General features: G+C 45.8%; 1 protein-coding gene across 2 annotated transcripts in view; it reads left to right on the forward strand.

The window, feature by feature from the left end:
- The first annotated feature begins 4,874 nt into the window (after positions 1 to 4,874).
- Positions 4,875 to 13,842, forward strand: part of LOC118290434 (prospero homeobox protein 1) — a 28,160-nt gene continuing 19,192 nt past the window's right edge. The window contains exons 1-2 of one of the 2 annotated variants that reach the window (XM_035618115.2): positions 4,875 to 5,403; positions 8,338 to 10,410. In XM_035618115.2, the coding sequence (XP_035474008.1) occupies positions 8,404 to 10,410 (2,007 nt within the window). In that variant the 5' untranslated portion in view covers positions 4,875 to 5,403; positions 8,338 to 8,403. The remainder of the gene's footprint in view (positions 5,404 to 8,337; positions 10,411 to 13,842) is intronic. The other variant, XM_035618116.2, reaches the window with a different exon arrangement.

Here is a 13,842-nt window from a genome sequence, read left to right on the forward strand (position 1 = left end):
AATGTAGCCTATCGACGGGCCTCGCAGTCTCAGAAAACAACTCGAGTCCTTTTCCAGAAAATGTGCAGTCTAAAAGAGCGGACGTATTCAAATAGTCACATTGTTGAATGTGTAGTTTGGCTTCCACCACTGCCTTGAAATGCACAAGGAGAACCAGCTGTGACCGCAGCCTCGCACGGAATCAAGTGGGCTAAGTCACCGCCAGAAGTAAACAGCTAAAGTCCTTTCGTGTTTACTAAGTAAAGTCCTCTGCTCCATGTTGACAGGTGAGAGTTCACAGGAGCAAAGTTGGTCCCCTCCCAATGGAGCTGCCTGAGAGTGTAACCCCCAAGAAATGGTGTGTGTGTGTGTGTGTGTGTGTGTGTGTGTGTGTGTGTGTGTCAGACAGAGCGAGAGATAAACAGGGAGAATTGCTGAGGGGGCTCTTTGACTTTGAGCACATAAGCCCTTATTTCATGGTGCCATTGTTTGTTTTAAGGACGTCAGGCTTAATACAGTTCCAGGCGATTTCCCAGCATGTCTGTCCACCCATGCACCTCCAAGGCGGTGTGTGTGTGTGTGTGTGTGTGTGTGTGTGTGTGTGTGTGTGTGTTTGTGCAGGCGTGTGTGTAAGGAGGGTGTGGGGGTGGGGGGTGATGTTCCCGTATGTGCGCACGCCCTTCATCCCACGTTGACTTTAGCCTAACTCCTCGTCGTATGCACTGATTTCAAACATTTGTACACTCTCAAGGTTGTCCGCAAGACACATCCGATGAACTTTGTGGAAATTATTTTAGCGTCACTTTGTGCCAAAGAAACATCAAATATATATATATAGACAGTTTCCAGGATTTTACACATGGCTGAGATTAATTGTGACGTCAAGAATATAGGCTATGTGATTTTAATGAGTTTTAACCGCAGCCATATTCCCATCAGCATCAGTGAGCAGCATTCTTTTAATTGCCTATTTCCTCTATATAGACCAAACTTGGGGTGGGGGGGGGGGGGGTTATAATGTTAGTGCAAACAAGTTGTTGTTTTTTAAAATCATGATCTGATAAAAAAAAAAAAAGGTCTGTTGCAATATTGTGTTTTATCACATGGGCTGTAAAGGCCATGTGTGTCCCAGAGAGGACAAGTATGGTCTTGAGGGAGTGAGTATAAATTTAAATTCTGACTGTATATATATATATATATATACATGCAAGAGTATAGAAATTATTATGTATATTGCAAAATGTTTTCCATTTCACATGTTCTTAATATGATCAATCTTTTATTCGGTTACTCAGTGCTTGGTTCATATTTCCCTGTTACGTTGTTTTTGTATTGTGTCACACATTTGCTTCTGCAACAATGGCCATTGCCCATTCATGCAAATAAAGCTGATTTGAATTTGTGCAAGTGTGTGTAGTATGTTGTAGCCTCACTGAATGGCTTCCTAAAACAGGCCACACAGAACTAACTTCACTCCCTCTCACTCTCTCACACCCAACCAATCAACCCACCCACCACACACACACACACACACACACACACACACAATCACCCCTGCTTGTAGCCTAGAAAGAGGGATGAGGGGCCATCGGGGAAGTATTATCACTAATAATCACATCTGCAAATTGCTGTAATTTTACCATGCAGCACCTATGACAGACGTTGTCTTGGATCATGTTCAGGTCACATTTACTGTTTTGGTTGTTTCGTTTTTTTTACTTGACACAATAACAAGTGCATGTTTTCCTGCAGCCTCCTCATCTTCCTCATGATGGCTGAATGCATCAGTCCTGCACACACATAAGGCCCAACACGGACTTAAGAGGACATGAGAGTCAGACGCCTACTCACTGAGTACACTTGGGCAAATCCCTCATCCTTCCCTCCACTCCTCTGTCCTGTCTCCTAAACCTTTTTATTCAGGGACCCGGAGACCTCTCCGGAACAAAACAGCTTTTAGCGCAACCATCTCTCTGCTTGTGTTTTCGCAAATCGCTCTCTCTCTCTCTCTCTCTCTCTCTCTCTCTCTCTCTCTCTCTCTCTCTCTCTTTTAAAAAAACGTGTCTGTGAAAAAGAAATGGTGGTGTTGTTGAATCTCAAGTCATTATCTGATTACGGTCATATATATAAATATATATATATATTTATATTTATATTTATATTTATATTTATATATATATATATATAATATAACCGCTTCTGGTCAAGAGATAATATTCATTCTTTCAATCGGCAACTTAAATGAAGGAAAACTCCGCTTGTTTGTTATTTGATGAGACGAAAATCAGAGGACAACAGCCTTATTTATAATACGACAGAAACTATGGCGATGATAATTATAATGGTATGAATGATAATAAGAATAGAAATGCAGATGACCCTTGGTTGATTAATACGGAGGGAGAGAGAAAACCAGACCACAGGCTCTTCTCCATATTCCTCCATCACCGCGTGCGCGCACTTCTGCTCGTGGTCATAAAACGTCCCTCCTCGGGGGGGGGGAAGATTGTTTTCACTGCCTCCCTCCTTCACCATTTGGGCCAAACTCTGATAAATATATCAATACATCCTGCCATCAGTGCGCGGTGCCAGGGCACATTATCGGTCCTGGGCATCGAGGTGTGTCGCACTCGGCCCAGAAGAGGTGGGGTCGAGGGGGGATGCGTTTGAAATAAATACACGCGTGGATCCACCTGGAATGGGCCGCGATAAGAGGAGCCAGTGTTAACCAGCACGTTTCCCCTGCACCTCATCCGAGTCTTCCTTTTCCAAACACTGCGTTTCTTTTATGTCCCGGCCTGGGGTTTTGTTTTTTTTTTCTTCTTTTTTTTTTTTCCAGCCTGTGTGCGCACCGACGGCACCCAGGGGAGCCGAGGCCACACCAGCCACAGGCCAGCGAGGGGAGCAAGGGGCCGGGACACCTGCTCTGGAAAAGACACCCCACACACTCTAAACTTTGCTGACTTCGTTGCAATTCGTTGGTCCTAAAAAGAGCAACGAAAAAAACCTACCAGAAAAAAAATAACGACCACTTGCTTGCGACATGGAAAAGAGACTCGCCTTTTCCCGTTTGGCACCTGACTGAGGGGCATATGGAAAATAAGATTTCTCGTTAAGTGCTTTAGGATGTTCGTGTAGAGGATGAAAAAAAAAGGAGATTCTGCGAGCAACACATGAATCCAAAGAGAAAATACTGAGGTAAAAAAAAAGGCCCAAAAGGACGTCAATAATAATTACAGTGAAAAGCGTTTTTTTTTCTTAACTGGTTTCATCCGGTTGGGTCACAAGAACAAGCGCAAATCAAACGCAATCAGCCACCGGTGATAATAATACGAATACCAATAATAACAACAATAATAAAGGTTGTACTAAATAAATCTATTTATTGTATGTGCTTAATCCGATGCGTGCGCTTTCTCTTACCACAGGTTGAGTCCAAATATAGATGTGACCTGATTATCCAGAGCTGCTTAGACCCAATGTATAAAAAAAAAATAAAAATCTTTTACGTAATAATTTATTTCAGTGGCACAAAAATAACAATTACATACAGGCGATATTACTAAACAATGTGTGCGTGCACCTGTTGTTAAGGTCGAGGGCTGAAACGTTCGCGGAAAAAGCAGCAGTGTAATAATTCCATGCGTCTAATATTCTTTCGGTCAGCACGCGGGAGGAACGAGAGCGATCGGCCGTCAACGTTTCATAAATCACAAGCGTCAAACGTGGCTCGTATGGAAGGGATCAGATGTCAGTTCCCGCCGGGTCCCGCGTTACAGGTGGGGGACGATTACAGAGAAGAGCATCTCATTCTAATGCTCTCCCAAGTGTTTGGATTTGAAAACATCCAGGTGGATTTTTTTTTCTATGCGTTTCACGTTATGGTCGTTCGCGATGACGGCGCAGTCTTTACGCGCGGGGGGGGGTTTGTCCGTGGCAGCAGGTCGCAGATCCCAGTGACAGACGGTTCACGACGACACTCGGCTCTCCTCGGAGATTGGCTTCTCCGGATGATCCGAGTTCCACAGCAAAGCTGCGAGCCTCCTCTGTGCCGCGTTGCCTGTTCACAAATCGGACCAATGAGCAAACTCTGCGCGTAAAACATCTCCACATGCCACTCTGAGCCTCCGACACCCAAGTGACCTGCTGCCGCTCGTCTGCTCCGTGGAAACTAACCGACGAGCAGAGAAATGTGCACGAGACGACTGATGTGCAAAATACACGTTAGACATATGAAGGGATCAAATTACAAAGTTGGAAATCGTTAGATATGAGTGAATCTCGATACATTTGTTTAATTGACTCTCATAAAGCACCGAAACACGCATTGACACGTGCGTAGAAAAAAGTGGTTTGTATTGTGGGAAAAAAAAAGTTTTTGAACTTGTAATTTTACTGCCACGAGAGGAGACTGAAACATTAACACCAGCACGCTGCAATGAAATCACTCCCTGCCATAACCATCACCATAAAGTCCTGTTTCTCTTTCTCAATCTCAGCGTTACCAAACAAATCTACTTCTCTTCTTTTTCAACACGTCTCGGCAGCTATTATCGTCATTCTTATGCGGACTTCTCCTCAGACACATCGGCACATCATTTCAACCCCCCCAGGAATAAAGCAGCCCGGACTTTCTCTATTTTCAGACTTGAATGTGAGAGTGAATTACACATGCGGCCTGTGTCTCGTGTGGATTCGGCGGAGTGTCGAAGTGTCAAAGTGCGTGACGATTCTTACTGGCAGCGTCGGTGATTTGAGAAGAAAGAGATTGGTAACAGTGGTATTTCCTTTCCCCCCCGGTCTGTCTGTCCGTCTGTCTGTCTGTCTGTCCGTCTGTCTGTCTGTCTCTCTCCCCCCCCCCTCTTCAGATGCACGCTCCAGTCCCCGTCCCTGGTCAAGTTCAGTGCGTTGCTCTCCGGGCCGGACGGACGGACGCCTCTGATTGGTGGGTTGCGGCGGTGACATCACGCCGCCCGTGACGCGCACGTCTTCCTGTTTCCTTCAGCCTCGTCTTAAAGTGAATCTTAGTGGCGGAGGAGCGCGCCAGCATCCAGTCGTCCGCAGCCAGTGCGCCTCGGAGACGCACACGCGCGCACACAGTCGCGCGCTCTCTCTCTCTCTCTCTCTCTCCCCCTCTCTCCCTCTCCCTCTCTATGTCTCTCACTCTTTCAGTCACAGCAGAGGATCGAGGGAGAGACCGACGCGCAAGAGCTCTTCTCATCTTCTATGTTCTCCCCTTTTGCTTCCTTTCGCGCGCGTCGCCGACTTTATCCCCGCTCCTCTGAGAAACTGTTTTTTACTCCAGCATCCCGCGATCCGCCGAGCGCTCCCTGTGTCCTCGTCCCCTTTTTTCCTTTTTTTTTTTTGTTCCTCCTTCTTCTTCGCCGCAGGAGTTCAGGTTGGCCCCCCTGCTCATCGAAAAGGGTGAGTAACCTTGTCCTCGGATACCTCCCTCTCTGGTTCTGGTTCTGCCTCGCAAGCGCACGGTGGGCGGAAAGGAAAGAAACAAATCAAACACCAATAACTGGGAGGGGGGGTGATATTCGGATGATCCACAACTTATCACGTCTCTGCCACAGTGCGTTCTTCGTGTTTCGCTGCCCTCGCGTGTCGACGGGTGCTGGAGAGTTGCGCGATCAGCCGCTGGGTTGTTGTTGTTGTTGTTGTTGTTGTTGTTGTTGTTGTCGTTTCCCCGAGGCCGCTCCAACCTGCCGCACCGACGCCGCGATCAAGTTGGTCCAAGTAAGTTTTGGAAGAGTGCTGTCGCCCTCCAAACGAGAAGCGTCATCTCATGTGCTTGTGCTTGCTCTCCTGTTTGAAATGCCATTTCCCTGCCTCACCCGTGGTTGTGTTATTGTGCTGGCGGCCCGGGCACATATGGGGCTTGTCACCTGCCTCCTGCTTTGTGTATTTCGTGTCTGTCTCCCTGCGGCAACGCTCTCGGACAGATGTGATAGAAGGCTGCTGGTACATTGTCTACAACTGTACCCAGATGGGCCTCTTGTGGGGCTTTTGTCCATTGGCGACCGAATGCACAAGAGTCACAAGTCAGTTTTACAATCTTATGTTGTTGGACTCTCTCTTTAACTCCAGAAACTTACAACATCCTCATATTATTTTTAATTCAGGCCAAGTGATAAGTTATAATTATCTATTTTTTTAACGAGCTGATCGTTTGTTGATGGGCTTTGAAATGGGAGGAAGAAACGGGTTAAAATGATGGAGTGTAAAAAGTGCAGTGGGGATATTTGTGTGGTTCATAGTTGTTTGAAATTGTTTTCTTAGAGGTAGAGAGAGAGAGAGAGAGAGAGAGTGTGTGTGTGTGTGTGTGTGTGTGTGTGTGTGTGTGCATGGGCAATGTGAGACAGGTGCACGGTCAGAAAAGACAGGTGCTGGTGACTATTTGAAGCTCATTGTTAAGATCCTGAGGCGATCAGTCAAGGTTTTATTTTTCTTGGAGATGTATCACATCTTGTCTGAACGGCGGGATATGGCTGTCAAGACTTGGGCCAAAGCCATTTATCAAAGGCTTTTTTATTTTGGAACCCTGGTGTTTCTTCGTTTGAATTTTTTTAATGGGGGGAATATGTGCTTACGACAAATATGGAGGGTTTATAATTGTCATTTCACAAAATGTGAATTAAAAAAATGTTGTTGTGTTTTCAAGAGGGAAAAATCTGCCAGTGCCTGTCACTTGTGTGTCTAACAAAGCCAAGAGCAAAGTTGTGTGTGCGCCCGCCTGTGTGTAATGTGTCTAGTGAAGCTATAGTGACAAGAAAGAAGCCTTTTAATTAAAAAAAACAACTATCACATGCAGTAATAATTTAAAGATGATACTGATAATTACTTTGAGTTAAATTAAACAAATAATCAGTTAAAGAGAATGTTGTTAAATCTCTCCAGGCTTATATTTTCCCTTCTGTTTGCCCTCCACTGTAACTGAGCCTATAAAATGTGTCACGATGAATTTTGTTTGTATAAACATTAAACACAGATCTGAACCATTCATGTCACTTTTTTGTTATTTAAAATTAGATTTTTTTTTTACTTGCAGTTCTGTCTAAAAGTAAACTTGAATCCAAGCAACAATTGTACTGGTATAACCTGTAAAATGTATGTAAAGTTTTGCCTTGAATTTGCTCTTCTATATATTTAGTTATTTTTGTCTGAGCCTCGGTCTGACAAGGGCCGGTGTTTTTGGAGTGTAAAGAGAAAATGTGAAATTTAGTAACACTTTCACAACTTTTATACCGTTAAAAAACATTTATGAATTTACTGACCTCTAGAATATTTTATTTTATAGAGAGGCACACAGATCCAGTTTTTTTGTTATTAATGAATTTGATAGATGCATTTGATATGGCTTTGACTAAGACGCTGCCACCGCTGCTTACGAAGCATTATTGATGCAGGCCCGTAGTGACAAAACGTTTTGCTTTCAGCGGGGCATTAGGGTTTTTGTAAGAGCGCTTTAAGTTGCTCCTTGCCAGAGTTGACCCTTGTGACCTATTCATTTGAGCAGAATTAACTGCCCTTGCCAGATGAAAAGACAAATAAAAAACACAGACGTGAGCTCACGCTGGCAACAAAATCAATAGGCTTTTTTGTGTTTCTTCTGTGTCACTCTCCCCATTGCTTAAGATATGATGGCCATATTGATTATAATGTGAACACAAATCTTGGATTTAAAAAAAATGATTTAAACATGTTTTCAAATTAGAATATTTTGTTGAACTAACCAAATGATAGCTCACTTACGAAGAGGATTTTGTACAGGCGACATATCCGCATATGCATCGCCTCCCCTTGTACACAATATTTTCTTTTATATAATCTTAACCCAATTTTTTTCATTTCATTTATTTTATTTTGAGAGTTAATATGTTGGCTCACACTGCACAAACATGGAAATGAGGACAAGTACTTAAGTAATTATCATAATTTTATGCAGCTTTGTGTTCCGTGGGAACTGGTTCAGTGTCGCACGGCGTGTAACAGGGGACAGGATAAAATGTAGGACTTTGCCCTGGAATGTAGAGCCAAGGCCTAATTCTGACCCCATCTCGCCTGTTCCCTTTACCCCTCTGTCATTGGTCCTTTCTGCCTAAATGTATGGATGTCCCTGTCTTTGAAGAAAACATATTCAAAGGGATATCTGGCTTGAGACAAAATTCTTCAGTGTGTATCCATAATGTCAGGTTGAATTGTTTGGATTGTTTCAGTCTATCAAACGGTCAAATTCAATGTAGATTATTTTTTGAAATAAGAAGTGGTAAAGGACATTGCCTGAATGAGTGTGTGACTTAAAATATTTTATTCCCTTTTGTGAGTCATACATCTGTGAATTTCTGCCCACAGGTACTCAGAGGCTTCGATCCAAGTGGACTGGGTTTGTGGGATATGGCCCAATAGCAACAGCCCGTGATGCCGGACCATGACAGCGACTCCCTCCTGAACAGACAGACCAAGCGAAGACGTGTGGACATTGGTGTTAAGAGAACCGTGGGCAGCACAGCCTCCTCCACAGCAGCAGCCATAACAGCAACCACTGATAACATTGCCCGCGCCAAAGCAGCCATTTTCAGTGCCATGAACTCTCTGAGCTCCCACTCTCACCACGGATCAGACACCGACTCCATGGAGTGCTCTGTAGTGCAGCCACATGGTGGGCCTGGCGTTATTTCAGCCAGCGACAGTGAGTCCAAGTCCAATGTACTCCGAAAGCTATTGAAGAGGGCCAACTCATATGAGGACGCCATGATGCCCTTCCCTGGCACCACCATTATCTCTCAGCTTCTCAAGAATAACATGGCTAAAAATGGAGGGGGACCCGAGAGGGGAGAAAGAGGAGACAGGGGCGATAGGGTGGAATCAGGCTTCCCTGGATCACGGCTCTCCAATGCAAGCTCAGATGCTCCCCAGGAGGATGCCTGCAGTAACTCTTCACAGGACAGCACACCTCAAGAGTGCTTGTCACCATTTGGCCGTCCTCCTGGCCTGGCCACCTTTGACATTGAACGTCTCAATGATGAACACCTGCGTGCCAAGCGAGCCCGCGTAGAGAACATTATACGTGGTATGAGCCATTCACCCAGCGTTGTGATACCTGCTGCTTCCCGTCATGAACGTGACCACGAGATGGATGGAGAGCGGGAGATGGAGCTAGACTGCCCACCTCCTCAGTCTCAGCAGCAGGCCCCCAGCAGCCCACGGGGAGGCGAGGTGTGCAGCAGTAGCAGCCGAGAGAACAAGCGTAAACAGCGTCTGCCTCAACAGCAACAGCAGAGCTTCACCCAGCTGGTGTGCCAGAGGAAGGAGCAGAAGCAGGAGGAGCGCCGGCAACTGAAGCTGCAGTTGGAGGACATGCAGAAACAGCTACGCCAGCTGCAGGAGAAGTTTTTTCAGATCTATGACTCAACAGACGACTCGGAACACACCGACCTCCACAATGACATAGGAAACATGTCTGAGGAAAGCCCAACCAGGTCTGACACTGGTGGTGACGACCGGGGTGGAGATGACTTGCGCTCTGACAATGAGATGTCTGACCTGGACCCGGGCCATTTCCTGGACAGGGCACGGGCATTGCTTCAGGAGCAGGCCCTGCTGGCTGACGGAGAAAAGCCACGAAGAGAGGGGCTTGGTCGAAGCAAAGGACAGGGAGGTCCAGGCTCCTCCATGCATGCCGAGGGTAAACAGCTGGCAGAAACACTGAAGCAGGAACTCAATTCAGCCATGACCCAGGTAGTGGACACAGTGGTTAAGGTGTTTGCCAAACCTCCTCGCCCTACACCCCAGCAGGCCTTCCCCCCACTATCCATTCCTCCTGAAAGATTTCCCACTGCTCTCAATGGAGACAATCCCAATTTCCACACCGCCAACCAGAGGCTGCAGTGCTTTGGTGATGTCATCATTCCCAATCCACTAGACTCCTTTGCCAGCATGCCTGGGATGCCAGGTACCACCAATGACCAAACCGAGGCATTGCCATTAGTCGTGAGGAAGACACCCAGTGAGCACCAGCACCACCACCACCACCACCAGTCTTCAGCTGTGGGTGCCCATGGCGGTCACCACCACCCTGCCCTTCACCCTTCCTCGCTCTCTGCGTCCATGGGCTTCAGTCCGCCATCGTTTAGACACCCCTTTCCACTGCCTCTCATGGGCTACCCATTCCAGAGTCACCTCGGCGGACCCACAGGTGGCTATACAGGCAAGGACCGTTCCTCTCCAGACTCCATGGACCTGTCCCGGGAGACCACCAGCCTGAGGACCAAGATGGCATCGGGTCACCACATGGGGCATCACCATCGCTCTTGTTCACCAGCGCACCCTGGTAGCACAGCCGAGGGTCTCTCCCTGTCCCTCATCAAGTCTGAGTGCGGTGACCTTCAGGACATGTCTGACATCTCACCTTACTCAGGCAGCAATGTATCCTTTAAAAAATATGGTGGTGATGATGTGTGTGAGAGAAAGTGTATGTTTTGAGGGGGTTTACTGGCAATGAGTGAATGTGTGTGTGACAGATGTTTTAACCCTCTGAAGTTCAATTCAAACCTACTTATGTCTGAGTAAGCCACGGAAAATCCTCAGGTGGTAATTCCCTGCAGAGACAGGTAGAAAACCATGCATCTGAAGCACAGAGTTAAAAATCAATTTTTTTGGGGGGGGCTGTTTGAAACTAGCCTAAGATACTGAGCAATTGTTGATGAATCACTTTTTCCTCCCACTGCTGTTCTCTTCTCCATTGTACTGTATTGTTGTATTTATTTTTACACTCTTACCTCTTCCTTCTCACAGCACCATACAGCCTTACCTTCCATCTTCACTTTAAAAGCTCACTTGTCACATATCACTTACTCACAAAGGTTAGGTCCCAACGACATTTGCTGCCCCAATTCCTTTTTTTAAAATGGCTTGAGAGAACAAGGAGACAGATAGCATCCCGAAACTTGGCACACAATGGTGTTATATGGCTCTTATAGTTTAACCCCAGTGTGCCCCAATCTTGCCCTGCGGATAAAGAGGCTATCCCCTATGGCAGGCTCAAATGGAATCCCCCAAGGAGTCAGTACTAATAGCTTAAACAGAAATGTTCAGTCCCTTCTCTGCTTCCCTTTACCTCCCTAGTCCCTAAGTATTCAAGACCCCTTAACCCTTATGAAAGTGTGATTTGCGTCATGCCGGCTGTCCTTAAGTAATTAACATTCATTACATGCTCAAGAATTTAATCCTATAGCCTTTTACCTGTTGAGGATATATTATATAAGACAATATGTATATTTAACAGTTAGAGCTTGGATCCCTTTTCTCTTCTACTTAATGCCTTGGCTTTCTCATGTGTGTATCTTTTTGTACGTGCATGTCACAGACGGTTCGCCTGAGGACTCGGTAAAGATGTATATTTATGATTGCTTGTGTTTTCTCTTGTGTTCCTCTTATCATCCATCGCTGTTGTAAAAGGCCCACAATCATTGTCGTTTCTTTTCTCTTTTTTTCATTTCATAAAGATCTGTCAACAGCCCGGGGGGCCCTTCGGCTGTTGCTTGGCAGCCAAATACTTCTTTTTTTGTTTTCCCTCCCTGTAAACCCCCCTCCTCCCCGTCTTTCTTTGAAGCGGACGTTAACAGGTGTTTGCAGCGAGCTGTTTATCTTTCATTACCTCGCCTTGTCTTGTCTTCTGACCCAAGGGTGAACGCTTTCCAGAGATCCATAATCCTTTGCTTCTATGGGCTCCCGATGGAGGGATGAAAAGAGAAAGGGGAGAGAGAGACACACACTCACTGAGAGGAAGTAGAAAAAAATCAAACCTTAACCACATATGCCAGATGCCGTGGCTTTCATTGTAACATTTCTAAAATCAGGGCATTAACAGATGTATATCCCTTAATGTATAGAAAAAACGTTGTTTTTTTTCATCTTTTATTTTTGATTCCCAGGGTTAAGGAACAAACTTTAAAGTTTAAGTTTTGTAATTATCTTAAAATTAAATTAGTATGACATTTATGGATCATCTTATTTGTACTCTCCCTGTTAATAGTCGTTTCTATTGATGTAGACATTGATATTAGTGCAGCTTGGATTTTTTTGGAGCCTCCGAAGTCAGAGACAGCTTGTCAGACATTTTGCGAGGTGTGTTCAAGTTCACCAGTACTGAGCTGCTTTGTGGAGCAGATGGCTGCTATCAATTTCCTCATTTGTTCTCAGTTCAACTCCAAATTTTCTTGTCCTTACACCTGGAATTAGGAAGTGGAGCAGCTATTTTCCTCTCATGACTTTGGGCTTTGGGGAAGTGTTGTGCGAATGATGATGTCTTGTCAGATGTGGCAGGCAAACAGTGGGCCAGCTGGTATGAGTGCACCATCATGACAAAATAATAGCCTTGCACGCCACCCCTAAGTCCTATCACAATTACATTTGCAAGCTGTGAGTGAATTGGAGACGAAAATGCCTCATCAGGAGATATGAAGCTTCTTAATTGTCGTCTGAAGGGAGGCGATATTGCATTTATGGCCGGAGAGGTAAAACCTTGACGTCTTTCTTTTAAAAAAAAATTTAATTTCACCGATAAGAGGAAAGCAATGTTAATCCTAATTGAAAAAGCAAAATGAATCTAAGTGTTAGTGCACAGCTTTCACGGCAAACAAATCCCACCTTGCCTTACTGAAAAAGAGCCCTCTCTCTAACTCTCTCTCTCTGTCTGAGAAGCCATTGTATCCCCTCCACTTGGAGCAGATGGTATGGTGTGGAGAGTGAAGTGCTGCTCTTTTGGCCAGGCCTGACAGAGTAACACCAGTCTGCCAGGGTTTCCCCCACAAGACCCTCGCTGCGTATACAACTAACTCTCTCTCCCTCCCTCTCTTTCACTGAATCAGACAAAGTAGACAGGGTCTTTAAGGAGCCAACCCAGCGTGGTTCAGCATTTGCTGGCTTTGCCGTGTAACCCTGAGGCCAAGGGCAATCCAATCTCGCAGCTGATGCCTTCTTCCCACTCTATAGTTACAGCTACATCTGGACACTTGACTGATTTTAACGATCACAGCCAACCCCTGTAGATCATAAATAATGTCGAGCAATGTATTTTGTCCACTCAAGTGTAAATAGTCTTCATGAAATCTTGGGGCTGCATCTTCTGTGTAATTTAAAGCCCTGTCTTACTCCTGCTTGATGAAAACCCTTGTTGAAACAGCCTGAGGTTTTAACGTGCAGCCCACCCCCATCCCTGTTCCCTTTTTCAATGTCTTATCCTCCAGATTGATATTATCAGATGCATTATACGGCCGTTAATTCACCATGGAAATGGCTTGGGCCGTTCAGTGGCGCAGATGTGTTTCAGCCCCCCTCCCGTCACTGGCTGAGTCCAAAGCCTCAGAGCCCCTCTTCTCCTTCTCCTCCTCCTTCTTTTGCTCCTCCAAGGGTTTGGCAGCAGCAGAGGGGCTGGGGGGCAGGGGTGGAGCAGAGGGAGGAGGAGGGGGATGTAATTGAAGGTTGGAACCATTCGTTCCCTCAAGGTGCCCGCACTAGCCCATCTCCATCCCCTGTGCTGTTCAATCCAGGCGATCCATTAGGAGGACAAGGCCTCTGACATGTATTTGAATATGGCCTATGTGAGTGTGAGGAGCTTTTTCATGTTGCGTGGTTCGGCGTTTGAGACTATCTCCTAGACCTTGTTTTGTTACTGATATGAAGCCAACATCAGACAGTCATATTCAGGCTTGGCATGTGTTGTCGCCAAGCCATTAGGCCTTCTTGCCCGTCACTGGCGTTAACTGCTGTCTTTGTCTGTGATATGCAAATGTCTCCTTTTTTCTTCTTCCTTTTATTTTTGGGTGGAGGTAAGCGCAGGGTGTAGGCAAAGGCGTT

Source organism: Scophthalmus maximus, chromosome 18, assembly GCF_022379125.1.
Source record: "Scophthalmus maximus strain ysfricsl-2021 chromosome 18, ASM2237912v1, whole genome shotgun sequence".
Lineage (NCBI taxonomy): Eukaryota > Metazoa > Chordata > Actinopteri > Pleuronectiformes > Scophthalmidae > Scophthalmus > Scophthalmus maximus.